This window comes from Lepus europaeus, chromosome 3 (genome assembly GCF_033115175.1).
Source record: "Lepus europaeus isolate LE1 chromosome 3, mLepTim1.pri, whole genome shotgun sequence".
In the NCBI taxonomy this organism is placed as follows: Eukaryota; Metazoa; Chordata; class Mammalia; order Lagomorpha; family Leporidae; genus Lepus; species Lepus europaeus.
This window is the reverse complement of record NC_084829.1, coordinates 73,130,299-73,151,253: the sequence shown is the minus strand read 5'-3', so window position 1 is coordinate 73,151,253 and position 20,955 is coordinate 73,130,299. Positions and strand designations below refer to the sequence as shown.

Sequence of the window (20,955 nt, the reverse complement as noted above, 5' to 3'; positions counted from 1 at the left end):
TAATAGAACAGAGTTATATAAAGAAATACCATGTAAACTTTCTAATAAAATTGTTACATTCAGAAAATGATACACTTTATAAATTATCTAAAAATATAATTTAAAATTTTTATTGTTTTTACTTTATAAAGGCCTGTGATGTACTCAGTAAACCTAGTCATTAAACACAGCACCGTTTTTTAAAAATCCAATTAAAGTCCTCTCAATATACATCCATTTTTATATAAGAACTTTAAGATAAAATTGCATACAAGTCACACTCTTGTGGTATTTTTTATGTACAGAATACAAATAGAATATTCTAAATGCATTGAGGAAACTTGGCAGGACACAGATTTTATATGAGGATTTTTGCACTAGAGTTGCTTAGCAAATATTAATTAAAGCATTACAGTAAACCAAGGTGATGAATGCTACAATGTCAGAGTTTAAGTAAGAATCTGATATATTCAAAACTCTGAAATTCTAAATCAAAGCATGCTTTTTGCAAAAACAGAGTATCTACACAAACAATCGTCATATGAAAGATTTGAAGTGTTGTGACCTTCCAAGGATAAACATTTCTCAAAGGTAGAAACCCATATTTATTACCCAGGAGAGTGTAACTTTTCTCAACATTTGTTTAACTTGGTGGAATGGGATGGAAGCTTCCTCTTGTTCATCCACCCTTTGCTAACTTTATTTTCCTGCCCTTTGCTCTTTTGCTTCGTAATTAATCATTTCCCACTCATTTTATTCATCAGATTCTGGCAACTTCAAAACCTTACAAATCAGTAAAAGCCGTAAGAAAACATGATTGATATATTAGCTTCAGGCAGTTTCCTGCCCACCAAGATTCAGACTTTAAAAGTGGAGGACTCCTGTATTCTTTTCTTGCCATGAACATCGGCTACAATTAATTACTGATGGGGGTGGAGGCTATCCAAGCAAGCATGGTTTAGAGAAAAAGCAGTCTTTCATAACAATAAACAAATATAATAAAATTACCTTTTGAAAAATACATTTATCATTCTTTTTTTAAGTTAGTAGTTTCTCAGAATTTTCTTCCAAACTTAGCAAGACTTTGGTAGATATTTTTAATTCTATTATCACCCCACCTTGAGATTTCTGTCTCAGTATCCAAGAGCATAGTTGTTTTATCACCTCTTTCTCCTAAAACTTCCTTCATTTCTTTTCCCACAGCAAGGAGCTCATGGCCTTTAAAAAGTTCTTAACACCTGCTCAGCTGGTCATATAGATTTCTTTGTATGCTTTGATAATGCACTGTATGGCAGTCTCTACTGAGTCATTATCGTACTTGATCCCATATCAAGATACACTTGATTGATACCAAATACACTTCACCAAATTCACTAGATGCTTTTTTCCTTCTGATTTTACTAAATTACATGAAAATGATCATATTTCCACCTTTAGATATTGGTTGCAAGGCTAAATACTAAAGTTCAAATAGTAACTAATGAAGCAGTTATTCTAACGCAGGGCAATAATAGAGATACTTTAAGTGTAACTTGAACATGTCCACCAGACAGGTAAAACACACATGCAAGTGTCCAAAAAATTCATGAAAAATGGAATTAAAAGATAAGTTTGGTACAAAAAATTTTGAAATTCATGCAGCTTTTTTTTTTCCAATACACATTTTCCATGTACTTCCTGAAGTACCCTCAAATACAAATATCCGTTTTACACGTAAAACATATTTTACATGTAAACAACATATTTTTAAATGGCTTCCTTATCTACAGAATTTTTCTAATGATGCAAATACTTTGTAATGGAGAGGAGACTGTACACAGTACAATCTGTGTAGAACTTTACAAAGGACAATTTATAATTTCATGGCATTTGTGTGCCTGCTACAATATTCTTAGAATTTGCTTTTATAGCTGCAGCATTCATGGTGATTCTATGCATAAGTCAAAATGTGATTACTTGATTATGTCTCCTGCTGCAGTGATGTGCAAATAATTTCATATTAAAATAAATTAATATATTTTATTATAAATGATTACCCTTTTTTCCTCTTTTACATGTGATACTTGGAGAGAATTATTTATGTAGACTGCATCATTTTTCAAAACATTTGTTTTGGTATAGGATCCTAACAGAGTCAATAACAACTATAAAGGCTACAGTTGTCATCCTTAAAGGTGTTAAAATTCAGACTTTATATATACTTCAAAAGTGCATATAAATATACACATATTACATACAAATTTTATATGCAAAGATCAAATGTATGCAAAATATATACAAAATGTATTTTTTAATTCATGTTACTGGGATTCTCTGCAGAGAAATTTTCCTACAAAAATATACATTATCACTAAAATTAGCATTACATATAGCGGGTACTTCAAAAGATTGCAGAAAAATGGAATTAAAAGATAAGGGGATTTCTGGTGCAAAAAAACTTGAAATCCATGCGTGTAGCTTGAGACTATGACCTAGTTTAGGTATTTCTAGAATGAACTACATTAGATGCCAAAAACTAAGTATTTCCCTTATTCTTATTTATACGTGCACACCTGCTTCTAAAGATATGATGTAAGGGAAACTTAAAAACACTTAAAACAAAATGGGTATTTTTCCACAGCAAGAAAAAGGTGAAGAAATGATGATTTATTTCATTCTCTTTTAATAAAGACAAAAATTTAAAACATAGTTTTGTAAAACTTTGTTTTACACCTCTGTCAAACCAATGGTTAAGAATGTTATACCACTATAATTTTAATGATTTGTCATTACTTTAAAATTTACTGTGTATGGGTGAAATGGTCATTTTTCCATTCAATTATTATTTATCAGACATTGCTTATATTCCCACTAAACTAGGGTCTTCTGGTTTTACTTGTTAAATTCCTTTTTTTGGTAAAGCATTAAGCCTGTCTTTACTATAATGTAAATTTAAAATATGTTTTCTCAAAAATTAAAAAGAGAGAAAGGGAGAGGGAAGAAGGGATGAGGAGGGAGGGAAAAAGGTAGGGAGTATCATTATATCATATTCTGAGAATTATATCTACTAAATATATGGAACATGTTACAAACTAAAAATTTTAAAAACTTAATACAATAAGGAAACTACTCCTCTACTATATCCATATTAGGATATAATATATTTATACAATACATAATATAATATATCCACATACGGTGTCATTTTTGGTCTTGTGCCATCATTTCTGTGAAGAGAATATATTTTAGTTACTATCACAACCAACTTGGAATTGTGAAGATCTGGGATTGTGCAAATTTGTGTTTTAGTTATTTTACTCATTGATTTGGAAAATTCAATTATTTTTCATCACCATGTGAGATCATTTTAATTTTTAATACATTTTCAAATCATTAAAATGATTAGAGAAGAATGCATTAAAGGCATTCAGTGAAAATTAAAGGGTAAGCATATTACATCTAGATTGGAATGTTCATGCACTGTGAGATTTATTTTTTTTAAGAATTTGGTTATTACTTTATAATCTCATATAATTTGGAACCATCACTTTCTCTCAAGTATCATATGTTTAATTGGTTAAGATTATATTTTAAAACATATATGTGGAAAATATTTCTTACTTAGAAGTTACCGGATAGGAATCCAAGCTGGAAAAGTAACTTAAAATTGTTCATTACAGAATAATCCATTCATACTTTTAAAAAAAATATATCACAGAACTTAAGAACAACATTTTTACACTACATATTAAGAAGCAATTTACTTCAGAATTCTAATTTTACTACAGAAATGATTCCATAAATATTCAAAATTTTTAGTTACAGCTCACGGAGTAAGATTAAACTGTCAAAGAGGAAAACACCTATATGGAACATCACTCATACTTTTGTGCTAGTGCTAATAGTACTGGGTATAAAATAAACATAAGGGGGCAGCAAGAACGAGCTCAAGAGGACCCTACAGTCAAAGAATGCCTCCTTGAAGAGAGTTGACAGGCCTTCCAAGGGCATTCCAAAGGGGAGAATACCACCCTTAAGGGCTGTCGGTCCCACTGCAGAACTAACTCTTCTGCCTTTCAAGTCACAATAGCTTGGATATCTTTCCACTACTTAATGCAGGTCCCACTGTGGAGCTAACTCTACTCAACTCAAATCTTAGGGAACTCGTCATTCACACTAAAGGTCCTAAATGGCCCACTCTTTCAGACTACTCACCCTGGAAAAGGTACACCTTCCTGAGGAAGAAGTCCATGTCTGAGCCAGACGGCAGTACACAGTGTGTGGAACTGGCACTGGACATAGCTTAATTTTTCAAATGCTTAAATACAAACTTTGGCAATGAGTACCAATAAGGGCTGCATTAACAAGTCCCTTAAGAATGAATTTTGGCCATGATAAATTCAGCTCTGCCAACTGCAGTGCTTTCTCACAGACATCAGGGGTGGCAACTGTAAGGTTCATTTAAGAGCTTGGCCTCACTGCTAGGCAGCTACACTTAATAAGGGGTCCCAGCCACTCCATCATTAACATGGGCAGAAGGAACAGGTCCCAACTGAATTGAGAATACATTTACAAAAGCTGTGGCAGGGCTAAAATATTCTAATTACTGTGAAATGTCCATAAAGAGTAAAAATACTGGGACCAAATCCAACAGTTTAACAATTATAATACATTTTGTTTGCATGAGCCTATTTGGTTCAATTAACAAGTAATATACTTTCATGTACAATTCAGAATTAAGAGCTTCACAAAATGATGACTTTCTAGAAAAAGTGTGAGGACAATTTAACACACCCTTTTCCTTCCTTATCTTTGTTTTCAGCTAAATAAAATCTAACAATTAGAACTGCCATTACCTTGTGATTTGAACCAAGGTTTTTTTCTGTTCACAAGGAAATATCTCCATCTAGTGGTGCGCTTTCACTAAATTTTTGTCATAAACTGCTCTCAAGTTCTGAAGCTTGGTTATAAATATTTTCCATGTGTCCTTCAACATATACATAACATACACACATAAAAATAAAGGGACCCTTCAAACAAGCTTTGCTTTTTTTAAAAAAATAAATAATTAGGGGCCAGCATGGTGGTACAGCAGGTTAAGCTACTGCCCGTGATGCCTGCATCCCATATGAGCCCCAGTTCCAGTCTCAGCTGCTCCACTTCCAATCCAGCTCCCTGATAATGTGTCTGGGAAAGCAGTAACGATGGCTCAAGTGCTTGGGCCCCTGACAACCCTGTGGGAGGCCTGGATGGGGCTCCAGGCTTTTGGCTTTGGCCTGGTACAGCCCCAGTCATTGTAGCCATTTGGGAAGTGAGCCTGCAAATGGAAGCCTGTACTTCTGCCTTTCAACTAAATAATCTTTAAAAAAAATCTTTAAACTAGTGATTTTACATTCTAACTTTTTAAATGAAAGATATTAAAACCTTCCTTCAACTTCCTGTAAAATATTAAGAACTTATATGCAATGGTTTGGCTCTTGAACTCATGCAGATGTTTAAACTCCCAAACCACCAGTTTTTAAGAGGGTGGAAACTTAATGCGATTATGGCTTTTAGGAGGTGGTCCTAGTGGGAGGTCTTTAGATTATTAGGAATGCATCCTTGGAAGATAATTCTTGCAAGAAAGTAGGTTATAATGGCTGAGTGGGACCCCATGTCTCTGCTTCCTGGCTTGCCATGTGATACTTCCTCTCTGTATGCTCCATGCTCCACTACTGACATCCTCATTAGAGGCCAAACCAATGGGCCCATTGATCCTGCTTTTGAACCTCCAAAACTGAGTTCAATAAGCCTTTTCCCTTTATAAAGTTATCTGCCAGTGTGGTAATGAAAAGCTGAACACCACACTGCATATTCCTCCACACTCCACTATAGTATTTAGAGGTAATGTGGAAAGCTCAGGCACTAAAGTATTTCAATGGAGTTAACATTCTCACCTGGGAAAGGGAAATCCATTACCCTGAAGCACTGGAAGGTAAATTTCTCCTCATTTCAAGTATTAGAGTATATGATATATTTTTAAAAAACTGAATTAGTAAAATTTTAAAAAAAAAAACAAAATTTAAACATATTAAACTGTTTTATCATAAAGTCACTGAGATCTATACTCAGTGTCTGAGGACAGGTATTTAGAAATCAGTTGTCTATGCGATACATGGTTTCAGAATAAAAGTTAAGATTTTTTTTAACAGTACTGATTAACTGAATTTTCTGTTATTAATTTTAAAGTTTAAAAATTTTATGGAAAATAAAAGTTTTGGACACACACTAAAAACGATTTTACTTCAAATATGAAGACATAACAAATATAATTCTCCTATCCCTTTAACATGGAAGTAACAAATAGGAAGGTGATGGAAAGCAAAGGAGAGGTTGCCACACCACACCCGGGGCCCCATACCTCCGAAGTGCCAGGTCTCCCTGGGCCTCGTCGCTGATGAGCTCAGCTTCGCTCTGGGCTATCCGCAGGGCCAGCTCCCGGTCCCTGCGCTCCTGCTCCAGAACTGCTTGTTGCTGGGATTCCTCCTCCCGCTGCCTGGCCAGCTGTTCCTCCACTTCAGCCTGACAAAGACAAAGAGCCATGTTACCATGAGTTCTTTACTTCTGACTAGACCACTCACATTATTACTTTAAAAAAACAGAAACAAACAAAAATTTCCAGGCCCGTCTGTGATGCCAGCATCCTATATTTCGGTGCTGGTTCGAGCCCCTTCCCATCCAACTCCCTGCTGGGAAAGCAGTGGATGATGGCTCAAGTCCTCAGTCCCCTGCCACCCACGTGGGAGACCCAGATGGAGCTCCTGGCTCCTGGTTTCAGCCTGGCCCACTCCCACCCCTTACAGGCATCTGGGGAGTGAACCAGCAGAGAAATCAATCTCTCTCTGCCTTTATCTCTATGTAGCTCTGTCTTCCAAATAAATAAACAAATCTTTTAAAAAACCTTAATCATTCCATACAAGTACTAAGGAATATATATATTTTAACTACAACTCTGTTCAGTCTCTATAGTCTTCTATATTATGATTAATGCTTCAAACACATGTGTATCTTTCCTCTTTCCCAAACCTAAGAGAAGGGAGAAGAACCATGGTTTCACCATTCTATCAATACCCCAAACATCACCTGAGTATCCTAGGTATCACATTAACACCCAACACCTGGACAGCTGATGGCAGAAACTAAGTGTTGGTTAGGCTTAGGATATATTATGAAAGCCAACACAAACAAAAACACAAATACATGATCAAGTATTTGTAGACATGTGCCTTTTTAAAATGCTTAATGTGTATTAATTCAATTAATGCTTACAATTGTCTATCCCCCTTCTACAGAGAGAAAACTGTAGCCAGCATTACTCATTGTGATGTACACAACACACAGTTCCGTCAGTGACAGAGCCGGCATTGGAACTCACCTCTCTTAACTCTAATGCCCTTTCCCATAACCACTACAGAAACTGCCTTTGGTGTCTGGGATAAACCAGTGAGAGCTTATCAAGCAAATCGAGACCTCATTTTCACTTCTCTCATAGTTTTGCATATTCTGTTTCAATAGAAATTCATTAAGAACTTACCTGGATACGTTTTTCATCATCTTCCCTTTTCTTTCTCTCTTCTTCTTCTTGCTTTCTCTTTGCTTCCATCTCAAGCTTCCTAAGAAAAAGAAGAAGACTCTTTAAAAGATCCTTTGAAAGGCAGTTTAACTATTAATGAACAATGTGATGGAATTGGGAACTCAAGTTCACCTCCTGGCAATACAAGTCATCACTTTATTTTGAATAAAATAAAATAAAATTCTACTGACAGTAATTTTTTGAAGATTTACTTATTTTAAAGTCAGAGTAACAATGACAGAGGGAGAGATAGACACATATATGTACATACACAGAGAGAGAAAGAGAGAGAGAGAGAAAGAGATCAATCTTTGATTTGCTGGTTCACATCCTAACTACCCACAATAGCAGGAGCTAGGCCAGGGCAAAGCCAGGAGCCAGTAACTTCATCTAGGTCTCCCACATGGCAGGCCTCCTCTGCTTGCCTCCAGGTATGTCAACAGGAAGCTGGAGCACCTGCTCAGATATGGGATAGGGGCATTCGAAGCAGCAGCTCAACCTGCTGCACCACAACACTGGCCCATCCCATGTTTCTTAAATGAAGCAAACATAAATACAATTATATTCTACAATGTTTAACATCTCTAAGTTTAAGTTGGTTATAAAACCTAGAAGAGCCCTCTACTCCTTCACCAACTAAACTCTACCTTACCATCACAATCCTCTAAAATGCTATCAGTTTCAAAACTGCAAAAACAAAAGCAAGTTCTTTTCAGCTTATAAAATATACAAGTCACAGCTTTAAAAATTATTTAAGAAATATTCAAGTATAAAAGTATAACCAAAATTCAAATTATATTTAAAAGCAATTTATTGGGCCAGCATTGTGGCACAGTGAATAAAGCCACCACCTGCAAATATCAGCACCTGTGAGAGCACCAGTTGGAGTCCTGGTGGCTCCACTTCCAATTCAGCTCTCTGATAATGTGCCTGGGAAAGCAGAGGAGGATGGCTCAAGTACGTGAGCCACTGGCTCCAGGATCTTGGCTTCAGCCTGACCCAGTCCCGGGCATTTGTAGCCATCTGAGGAGTGAACCAGCAAATGAAATATCTCTCTCTACATCTCTCTTTGTAACACTTCCTTTCAAATAAATAAATCTTTTTTAAAAATTTAGAAAATTAAAGCAGTTTCTGTTATCATTATGAGCTTCCCTAATTTTCATACTGATTCTAAAGTCAGCTTATTAAAAGAAGAACATGGGCAAGAATGCAGTATTCTCCCTTTTACAACGCAGACAGCAATATAAACGCCTTAATGCCTTACATTCGCCTTTCCTCCTCCTCTTTTCTTCGACGCTGCTCATCTTCTTCACGTCTTTTTCTTTCTTTTTCCATTTCTTCTTGAATGCGCCTCAGCCTTTCTGCTTCCTCTTCCTGCTGCTTTTTCTTCTGTAACGCACTGAGGAGTTCCTCTGAGCTTTTCACTAGGGCATCATATTCTTTCTGTATTTGCTGCCTTGTCATCATAGTAGACTTAGAAAACAAAATAATGAGAGTATTGTAGGCATGGAAAGCCAAGATACCATGGAAAAGAAAAAAAAGAAGAAGACCTAAATGAAAGTTCTCTGTGAGTGAGATCCCAGTGGAAAGAACGGGGCCATCAAAGAAGGAGGTACCTTTCTCTGAAGGGAGGAGAGAACTTCCACTTTGACTGTGACCCTATCGGAATAAGATCAAAGTCAGCGAACTCTAAAGGCTTCCATAGCCCTGGCAACTCATGACTAGAGCCTAGGGAGATTACTGACGCCATGAACAGGAGTGTCAAATTGTTAAGTCAGCAACAGGAGTCACTGTGTACTTACATCCCATGTGGGGTCTGTCCTTAATGTGTTGTCTAATGTGCAGTGATGCTATAACTAGTACTCAAACAGTATTTTTACACTTTGTGTTTCTGCGTGGGTACAAACTGATGAGATCTTTACTAATTATATACTGAATCGATCTTCTGTATATAAAGATAATTGGAAATGAAAAAAAAAAACCTGGTGTTAAATTGGAAATGGCATAGACAATTAATTAATTTTTTAAAAAACATATTATGTAGGATCTCTGTCTTTAATGTGCTGTACACTGTTATTTAATGCTATAACTAGTACTCCAACAGTATTTTTTTTTTCACTTTGTGTTGCTATATGGGGGAAAACTGTTGAAATCTTTACCTAATATATACTAAACTGATCTTCTGTATATAAAGAGAATTGAAAATGAATAGTGATGTGATTGGAAGGGGAGAGGGAGCGGGAAAGGGGAGGGCTGTGGGTGGGAGGGAAGTTTTGGGAGGGGGAAGCCATTGTAACCCATAAGCTGTACTTTGGAAATGTATATTCATTAAATAAAAGTTTAAAAAAAAAGTGACAATCAGGTCAAGGATTTTTGAAGACATTGATTCTAAAAGTGACAATTTCACTTCTATAGCTTTCATTTTAGCTGTGCTATTAATTCTCCCAAATCAGGGAGAACATATGGTGTTTGTCTCTTTGGGACTGGGTTATTTCACTAAGTATGAGGTTTTCCAGCTTGCTCCATTTTGTTTATGCATATATTTTTAAACAGTTCTTGTATATATTGTTACATGACATATTATATATTATATTACATGACATGTTCATGCTAATACATTGGCTTTACAGAGCCTACAACATAATTTACTTAACTGTTAGGAAAGCAACAATTCATTTCCTGCCAACTTTTGCAGGAAAAAAAAGTCTGGGGCTGGTGCTGTGGCAGAGTGGGTAAAGGCCCGCCTGCATTTCCAGCATCTCATATGGGCACTATTTCAAGTCATGGCTGCTCCAGTTCCAATCCAGCTCTCTGCTATGGCCTGAGAAAAAAGTAGAAGATGCCCCAAGTCCTTGGGCCTCTGCACCCATGTGGGAGACCAGGAATAAGCTCTCTGGCTTCAGATTGGTGCAGCTCCAGCCATTACAGCCATCTGGGGAGTGAACCATCAGATGGAAGACCCTCTCTCTCTGCCTCTGCCTCTCTGTAACTCTGCCTTTCAAATAAATAAATAAATATTTTTATAAAAAAGTATCTTTGGGCCGGCGCCGTAGCTTAACAGGCTAATCCTCTGCCTTGCGGCACCGGCACACCGGGTTCTAGTCCCAGTTGGGGCGCTGGATTCTATCCCAGTTGCCCCTCTTCCAGGCCAGCTCTCTGCTATGGCCCGGGAAGGCAGTGGAGGATGGCCCAAGTCCTTGGGCCCTGCACCCGCATGGGATACCAGGATAAGCACCTAGCTCCTGGCTTCGGATCAGCAAGATGCGCTGGCCGCAGCGGCCATTGGAGGGTGAACCAACGGCAAAGGAAGACCTTTCTGTCTGTCTCTCTCTCACTATCCACTCTGCCTGTCAAAAAAAAAAAAAAAGTATCTTTGTGTTTTGAAATTCATTTGATTAACTAGAAGGACTAAAATATTTTCTATCTGAGGGGATGCAGGGATGGTTCAACATAAACTAATCAATAAATGTGATATATCACATTATCAAATTGAAGGAGAAAAACCATATGATTATCTCAATGAATGCAGATAGAGCATTTGATAAAAATACAACACCCCTTCAGGACCAGCACTGTGGCACAGTGGATAAAGCTGCTCTCTGTGATGCCAACATCTAATACAGGCACCGCTTGACGTCCAAGCTGCTCCATTTCTGATCCAGCTCCCTGATAATGGCCTGGGAAAGCAAGGATGGCATTTGTCTCCCTGTACCCATGTGGGAGACCTGGAAGAAGCTTCTGGCTCCTGGCTTCAGCCTGGCTGAGCCCTGACCATCTGGGGAGTGAACAAGTGGGTAGACGTTATCTCTCTCTCTGTCTCTCCATGTCTCCGCAACTCTTTCAAATAAATAAATAAATAAATAAATAAATATTGAAAAAAAAAATACAACATGTTTTCATGATGAAAACCTGAAGCAAATTGGGTATGGAAGGCACATTCCGCAACACAATAAAGGTAATTCATGACAAACACACAGTCAGCATTATATTGAATGGGGAAAAGTTGGAAACATTTCTACTAAGATCTGGAACCAGACAAGGATACCCACTCTCAACATTACTATTTGGTATAGCTCTGGAAGCTTTAGCCAGAGCCATAAGGCAAGAAAAAAAAATCAAAGGCCCACAAATTTAAAAAGATGAAGTCAAATTTTCCCTATTTGCAGATGATATGACCCCATATACCGGGGAACCAAAAGACTACTAAGAGACTACTGGAACTCACAAGAGAGTTTGGCAAAATTGTAGAATGTAAAATCTACATACAAAAATCAATAGCTTTTGTATACACAATGAATGCACAGCTGAGAAAGAACCTGTAAGATCAGTTCCATTCTATAGAACACTATGGATATACCTCAGAAATCTGAATATAGTCCTACCATATGACCCAGCCATCCCACTCCTGGGAATTTATCCAAGAGAAATGAAATCAGTAAATAAAACAGTTATCTGCACCCCCATGTTTACTGCAGCTCAATTCACAATAGCTAAGACACGGAATCAACTTAAATGTCCGTCAAACAAAGACTGGATAAAGAAAATATGAGATATGTACACCACTGAATACTACACAGTGGTTAAAAAAAATGAAATCCTGTCTTTTGCAACAAAAATGGATGAATCTGGAAAACATCATACTTAGTGAAATAAGACAGTCCCAAAGGGACAAATACCATATGTTCTCCCTGATATGTGGGAGCTAATAGAGCACCTAAAAGGAAATCTGTAGGAGTAAAATTGACACTTCAAGAAGCAATGACTTGAACAGCCCTTGTCTTGACTGTTGAGAAACACTTTTTTTCTTCATACTATCTGTTGAACTCTTTACTTAATACTGGGTTATTCATATGTGTATAAAGTCAATTGAAAATAGATCTCAGTAAAAAATAAGAGTGGGAATAAGACAGGGGGGAGGAATGTAACTGTAAAGCTGTATAGTTTTGCGTACATTCCTACAGACTTACTTCTAAGGATTAAGAACTTGCCATGGTACCCCAAATCCATTAATCTGGGTAGTAAAAATGCCATCTTAAGTGTTAAAGTGACCATACAAAGTGTTAAAGTGAATATATAGATAGGATTAAGTATTACAGCGATCAATAAATAGGATCAAGTGTCTAGTAAAAATAATAGAATTATAAAAGAGAGAATATTCCAACATGGGAAGCAGTCCACAGAGCAGACTCGTGGAATGACAATCAGTTTAAGTAGCACTCTGACCTCAGAATCAGTCCTTAAGGTATCTTGGTCTAGCTGAAAAGCCCATGAGAGCATTTCAGGAATGGAAAGCCAAGATACTATGGCAAAAAATATTCTACGTGAAGGATCTCTATAAGTGAGACTGCAGTGGAAAGAAGTGGCCATCAAGGAAGAATGTACTTTTTTTCTGAAGGAAGGAGAGAACTTCCACTTTGTTTATGACCTTGTCTAAATACTGATGGGGTCTGTGGGTTCAACTGGCTTCCATAGCCTAGACAGTTCATGTCATGAGCCTCAGGCAGTCACTGATACATACACAGAAGACCAACTCTATACTAAGTAAAGATTTCAACAATTTGCACATACACACACACAAACTGAGAACAGTTTATATTCCTTAAATAAAATATGTCTTTGGAGAAAAAAAAGATCAATCCCATTAACAATACCTACAAAAATATTTTTAAATATCTTGGAATAAATTTATCCAAGGATGTGAAAGATTTCCACAAAGAAAATTACAAAATACTAAGGAAAGAAATAGAAGACACCAAAAAATGGAAGAATCTTCCATGTTCATGGATTGGGAGGATTAATAACATCGAAATGTCTTTACTGACCAAAGCAATTTATAGATTCAATGAGATACCAATCAAATTACTAAGAACATTCTTCTCAGTTCTAGAAAAAAACAATCCCAAGATTAATGTGGAAACACAAGAGACCCCGAGTAGCTAAAACAATCTTAAACAATAAAAAACAAAGCCAGAAGCATCACAACACCTGATTTTAAGATATACTACAGGGCAGTTATAATCAAAACAGCCTGGTACTGGCACAAAAATAGACATTTGAACAGTGGAATAGAATTGAAACCCCAGAAATTTTTTAAAAGATTTATTTATTTATTTGAAAGTCAGAGTTACAAAGAGAGAGAAGGAGCGGCAGAGAGCTAGAAAGAGGTCTTCTGTCTGCTGGTTCACTCCCCAATTGGCCACAATGGCTGGAGCTGTGCCAACCCAAAGACAGGAGCTAGGAGATTCTTCTGGGTCTCCCATGCAGGTGCAGGAGACCAAGGACTTTGGACATCTTCTACTGCTTTCCCAGGCCATAGCAGAGAGCTGGATCGAAAGTGGAACAGCCAGGACTTGAAACGGCACCCATATGAGATGCCGGCACTGCAGGCAGGGGCTTTACCCGCTATGCCACAGTGACGGCCCTGAAACTCCAGAAATTAATCCATTTGTCTACAACCAACTAATCTCTGACAAAGGAGCTAAAACCACTCCCTAGAGAAAGGACAGTCTCTTCAGCAAATGGTGTTGGGAAAATTGGACCTCTACAAGCAGAAGTATGAAATGAGATCTCTACCTTGAACTCTATGCAAAAATCAATTCACAGTGGATCAAGGATCTAAATCTATGACCTGACACCATCAAATTACTAGAGGAAAATAGGAGAAACACTACAAGGCATCGGCATAGGTAAAGACTTCTTGGCTGAGATCCCAGAAGAACAAGCTATAAAAGCAAAAGTAGACAAACGGGATAACAACAAGCTAAGAAGCTCCTGGACAGTAAAGGAAACATTCATCAAAGAGGCACCTGACAGAATGGGAAAAAATATTTGAGAACCATGTATTTGATAAAGGATTACTAATCCTTTATATTTCCAGAATACAAAAAGAGCTCAAGAAATTCAACTACAACAAAACAAACAATCCAGTTAAGAAATGGGCAAAGGATACAAAGAGGCAAAAATTTTTCAAAGGATAAAATACAAATGGTCAATAGATACAAAAATAGGTTCAGGGGGCCAGTGCTCTGGTATAGCGGGTAAAGCCCCCACCTGCAGTGCCAGCATCCCATACGGGTACCGGTTCAAGTCCTGGCTACTCCATTTACAATCCAGCTCTCTATTATGGCCTGAAAAAGCAGCAGAAGACAGCCCAAGTCCTTGGGCCCCTGCACCCACATGGGAGACCTGGAAGAAGCTCCTGGCTCCTGGCTTTAGATCGGCCTAGATCCGACTGTTGAAGTCATATGAGGAGTAAACCAGCAGATGGAAGACCCCTCCCCACCGCCGCTCCTCTCTGTAACTCTGGCATTCAAATGAATGAATGAATGAATAAATAAATAAATCTTTAAGATGAAAAGAAGAAAGAAAGAAAGAAAGAAATGCTCAGGAGCATTAGCCATAAGGAAAATGCAAATAAAAACCACAATGAGGTTTCACCTCAACCTACTTAGAATGACTATCATCCAAAAATAAAAAAATAACAATTGCCAGCAATGGTGTGGAGAAAAAGGTACCAAAATACACAGTGAACTAGTACAACCATTATGGAAGTCAGCATGGAGATTCCTCAGAAGTCTGAAAAGAGATCTACAATATAACCCAGACTCAGGTCCAGCACTGTGGCTTAGTGGATGAGGCCACCACCTGCAGTGCCAGCATCCCATATGGGTGCCAGTTTGAGTCCTGGCCCAAGTCCTTGGGCCCCTGCACCTGCATGGGAAAGTTCCTGGCTCTTGGCTTTGGATCAGCCCAGCTGCAGCTGTTGCAACCATTTGGGGAGTGAACCAGCAGATGGAAGATCTCTCTCTCTCTCTCTGCCTCTGCCTCTCTGTTAACTCTGCCTTTCAAATAAATAAATAAATCTTAAAATAAATAAGTAAATATTTTTTAAAAAGATATATGCTATGTCTATCAACTGATGACTGGATAAAGAAAATATGGGGCCGGCGCCATGGCTTAACAGGCTAATCCCGGTTGCCCCTCTTCCAGGCCAGCTCTCTGCTATGGCCCGGGAAGGCAGTGGAGGATGGCCCAAGTCCTTGGGCCCTGCACCCGCATGGGAGACCAGGAAAAAGCACCTGGCTCCTGGCTTCGGATCAGCGCGATGCGCCGGCCGCAGTGGCCATTGGAGGGTGAACCAGCGACAAAAAGGAAGACCTTTCTCTCTGTCTCTCTCTCTCACTATCCACTCTGCCTGTCAAAAAAATAAAAATTAAAAAAAAAGAAAATATGGAATATATACATTAATGAATACTATTCAACCATAAAAAAAGAATGAAATACTGTCTTCTGCAACAAAATGGAGGCAATTGTAGACCATTATGTTTAATGAAATAAGCCAGATCCCAAAAAGACAAATATCATATGTTTTCTTTGATTTGTGGTAGCTAATATAGAGAGTATAGGAGGGACAGACACTTAGTCAAGTGGTAAAAAGGTCTATATCCCACATCATAGTATCTGGGTTTGATTCCCAACTTTTCATTCCTGGCTCTTGCTCCTGATTCTGGATTTCTGCTAATACAGATCCTGGGAGGCAGTGCTGATTGCTCAGGTAATCGAGTGCCTGCATTCTGGGCATGGGGGAGTGAACCAGAGGACAGGAGCACACTCTGTCTCAGTCTCTCTGCATCTCAAATGAAAAAAAAATTCACGGAAAATGGAATTAAAAGATAAGTTTATTTTGGTGCAAAAAACATTTTGAAATCTTTCCATAACTTTTTTCAGAACACACATTCATTTTATGAACTACTTCAAGTATCCCTGTGTAAAAACTGAAAGCCACTTGCATGAAAATTACATACCTTAATTTTGGTCATCAAAGCATCAATAGAAATTTCAAGATCTTTGATCTGTTTGTTCATCTCCAGTTTTCCATCCTTCAATGCACTTACTACTTCGTTAAACTTATCAAGTCGTTTTTTCAGTGTGCCCACCTTAACCAGGCCATCAATGCTGTAAGGATAATACTTCATCAGAGTTTAACTGTATTATTCAATGCTTTAGGTACATTTTTTTTCAATAATAAAATGCCAAACAGATATTGCTAATCAGGATATTTCACTTCTGCTTTCAATATTATTTAGTACTATCTTCTTCAGATCTTGTATTGAGGATAAAAAAGAATCAAATACAAGTATGAATGACACTGATACCTGTCAATGAAATCCTCTGTATTTAGATTAAAACTTGCAGAATTCAAATTAGAGAAGAACTTAAAGAAGTTACCTAATCTCTTTGAAAGGGCATGACAGATCAATAATTATTCAGACTTTCAAGTTTAAAATGTCTAAATTAAAGTGAAAAACTAAAATAAGAAATAAAGATGAAATTTACAATGAGACAAAATGTAATTACTACAATCTTGAAAATTATTAAAATAATAATGATGGTTTTTGTTTTATCAGTTCATAGGCTATTGATTTAATTTTTATTTATTTTACACTTATTATCCAATACATTCATAGGGAACAGGTTCCAGCAACTCAGGGTCCTTTCCACTGGTTCTGACAAAGTGGGCTTCTCTGGGTTGGGCAGGGTGGTGCTTTAGTTGAACTCAGGGATGTTTCTCTTTGGGTTCCTTCTTTCTCTGATCATTTTCCTTCACACATTTCAGGAAGCCATCTCAATCCTTAAGAGTACTTAATAGGCTCAATAGGTACATTGATTCTCTTGGCCTGAATGTTGCCCCTGTCTCTTTATAGCAATGGCAAAAGCAGGCTGAGTAATGCTGTACTCTTCCTGTGTTGCAACGGTGATGTTTGTGAGTTTTTCTTTTTGAATCATACCCATTCCCCCTGATACCCACAATGTTACCTTTCTTGTATATTCGATGTATGTGGCCAAAGCAACAACTCCATGTTTTACAAAAAGGGCCAGAGAACACGTAAGGAGTGGATGCTTCTCCTCTTTCCCTTTTTGTCTGTCATTTAAGCAAATTACTAGAAGATGGTGGTTTCCAACAAAAGGGCATATTGAGGGGTTTTCATAAACCACTTCAAATTTGTAGACTGAGACAAGGAATGAAATAACGAATGAATAAACTAATTTCAGATTTTACAAGCTACAAAGAACATAAGTGAAATCCTTGAGAATCAAAAGTGTTTTCCATTATGACTGTATTTCCACTTCGTATTAAGGTAATTCAGTTTTGTAAGGTTCTTTAGGTACTACCCATCTTACCGAGGTTTGTGTCTCCTTTTGCAAAGCCACATTCGAATAGTTTTTTGCATTTTTATACAGGCTTCAGCTCGATATTTTATTTTGTTTTTCACTATAAGAGCAAAATAAAATGATACAAAATTATTCAGTTTAAATTGGACATATAATACTAGAAAAGCATTCATTTGCACAAAGCAATTTTCCAGAAAATTGAACTCTTGATTCACACTATGCACCAGACATTAAAATCAGGAAGTTCAACATTTCTCTAGTTTCTCCCACTTCTTTTTAAAAAATTATTTATTTTCATTTTATTTGAAAGGCAGAGAGACAGAGATCTTCCATGTGCTCCCTCACTTTCCAAATGCCTGCAAGAGCCAGGGCTGTGTCAGGCCAAAGCAAGAGTCTGGAACTCAATCCTGGTCTCCTACATAGGTAGCAGAGACTCAAGAACTTGAGCCCTCACCTGCTGCCTCCAAGGTGCATAATAGCAGGAAGCTGGAATTGCCAGTGGATCGAGGACTGAAACACAGGCATTTCAATATGGGATGCCGATGACCAAACAACATCTTAACCTCCATTATTTAATTCTTACACAGTGTTCCATGTACATGGCTAGGTTTACACCTTAAATGCATTATTTCTTTATTTTGTTACACTAATGTTTCCCAAACTATCCTAGGCAACACTGTTCTGTGAAATGTGAAACACGTGTCTTGAACAACTGATTTAGTTGGGAACATTGAGGAAAAGGTACATACTACACCTCATTTTGGGGGTTCACAATGAATATTCTGAGTAAGGCCTCTGGGGATCCTACAGTAAAGGAACCTGTTTAACTTCAGTTACACAGAATTTCCTAGACCTAACCTTAAAACATTTTTTTCAGAACTTCCCTATTAACATCTTGCAAAGACACATGATTACTGACCCCAGTACCACTGTACAACATAGTCTACAAATGAATGGTACAGCACAGATAATTGTAACACAATGTGCTTCCAGTCACAGTGCAAAGTATAAAGCTGAATGCAATGAACTGCAGTGACAAACGTGATTTTACATGATACAATGAGCTCCTGTTATGTTTTTCTTTGTGACAATTTTCTTTTGATCTATATTCACAAATGTCTAATAAAAGGCCTCATAATCATCTTTGTTTACATGGTTCCTTTTCATTAGACCAAGGCCATTTTATCTTTCTATTAATAAGGAATGATTTGCTGGATTCTTTTCATGGGCCTGGCATTATTCCAGGTACCCTAGTAAATATGTGGGAGACACGGTGGATAGCAATTCTAAATGTAACCAAATTGTTGTTTCTTACATAGCAGCCTACAAAGGAAAAGTTCACCAAAGATCCTCAGGTAACCTCAAGCCCCAAGCCCCTCACCCTTGTTTTGGTCAGAGATAAGCACTTGCCAGAACCTCCACACACTCCTCCAGGCAGAAACACACACAAAAGCTGGAGGTCAAGGGATTCCCTGTTCAGATGGCTGAACAGGGAAAAGACATACTGCTTTTGATGAGGGGAGAAAACAGCAGAGGAAAAGCGGAAGAAGTGCATTCCCAGTGGGGAGCTGGAGAAAGTTTATAGTAGAAATACTACAGAGGGAAGACGGACGCCATGGAACAGTGTGGACTGTGTGGCTGCAGAGCAATGGTCAGGGAAACCACACAGAACTGCTGCAGCGGGAAGCTGGAGGGCACACTTAGCTCTGGAGAGTGAGGTGAGAGCAGATCGGGGCAGTCAGTGCGCCAGGGATATTGCCTGAGGGACTTACAGACCACACTGTCTTTGAGTCAAGTCTGCAGCCCTAGTGGAGGGCAGGGTACCCACCTAACCATGTGAAAGAAAAGCACATTTCTTGTGCCTCATCCCTCCACAAAGGCGTCCAGCAACTGGTGGGGAGAAGGCAACATTTTGACACCAGTAGAGGCTGTGGCACTTCTTGTGTGGACCCGTGACTGAGGGTTTTACCAGAGGAAAAATCTACATTCTCTATTGATTCTGAGACTGGCTGGGAGTTGACAGGGTCTGAGCAGCCACATAGGACTGTGGGTACCCCCATGCTCTCAACATATCACAGGTTCAGGGGTTCAAACTGCCAAGGCAGACGCCCACAGGCAGCAGGCTCTGGGAACGTCTCAGTTCTCTCCATGGACAGGACAGGCTCATGGACTGAGTGGATCCTCCAGACTCTGTGACTGCGGGAATTCTATGACTGGACGACAGGGTATCAGGTGTGGCTGAGTCTTCTGGCAATCACTGTGTCTGGTATCAGAGGCTCAGAACTCCCTGATGACCTAGGGTGGGCCACTACGATGGTGCCTTGCTCACACTGAGGATTACACAGATCCTTTGTGAGGTTCATGCACCAGGGTGGATGGGGGGGGTGTACCCACTGTGGGCTAACCCTGGTCAATGACTACCTTGGAAGAGAGGAGGCAAGGCTGATCATGCCAAGAAGCATGATTATACTCTCTCCCCTGCAGACAATAGAGGAGTTTACTATGCCCAACTTGGGTGTCACCCTGGATTCTTGCCCCACCCTGGAGCACTGACCAGAGCTTCCTGGCCACACCCAGCACATGCACTCCAATAAGCCACAGAGGCATAGTTCAAAGATAAAATCAATCAGAAGAGAAAATCAACAAGTATTTCCACAAATGACTAAAAATAAATGCAGAAATTCAAGAAGCAAGAATAAGGAGGACAATATAACTACTCCAAAGAAACATATCAACACTTCAGTAACAGAATGTGAAGATGAAGAGATTGATGAAATGCCTAAAAAGGCATTCAAAACAATGATCACAGGATTACTCAGAAGCAAAGAGAAAGAAATTCATGAGTTAAAGAAATCCATACATGACACTGATGAAAATTTTTATGGTGAGATTGATATTCTGAAGTGAAATCAATCTGTAATATTAGAAATGAAGAATTCAGTATGCCAGATAAAAAATACAATGGAAAGCCTTGACAACAGATTTGGTGAGGTAGAAGAAAGAACATCCAAGCTAGAAGGCAAATCTTTGGAAATATCTCAGACTACAAAGAAAAAATTTAGAGTAATTAAAAAGTGTTCGAGATTAATGAGATACTATCAAACAACCCAACATACAAGTCATAGGTGTTTCAAAAGTGTAGAGAGATGGATTAGAAGGCATATTCAGTAAAATAATTACAGAAAACTTCTCTAATTTAAAGAAAGAAATTC

General features: G+C 38.2%; 1 protein-coding gene across 4 annotated transcripts in view; it reads right to left on the bottom strand.

Annotated features, from left to right (window-relative positions):
• MYO6 (myosin VI) overlaps positions 1–20,955 on the bottom strand; it is a 175,634-nt gene that overhangs the window by 13,298 nt on the left and 141,381 nt on the right. For 2 of the 4 annotated variants that reach the window (XM_062186394.1, XM_062186395.1), the window contains exons 25-31: positions 17,753–17,843; positions 16,375–16,525; positions 8,835–9,043; positions 7,532–7,610; positions 6,359–6,519; positions 3,580–3,606; positions 3,156–3,185 (exon numbers count right to left, since the gene is read on the bottom strand). In XM_062186394.1, the coding sequence (XP_062042378.1) occupies positions 3,156–3,185; positions 3,580–3,606; positions 6,359–6,519; positions 7,532–7,610; positions 8,835–9,043; positions 16,375–16,525; positions 17,753–17,843 (748 nt within the window). The remainder of the gene's footprint in view (positions 1–3,155; positions 3,186–3,579; positions 3,607–6,358; positions 6,520–7,531; positions 7,611–8,834; positions 9,044–16,374; positions 16,526–17,752; positions 17,844–20,955) is intronic. The other 2 variants (XM_062186396.1, XM_062186397.1) reach the window with 1 other exon arrangement.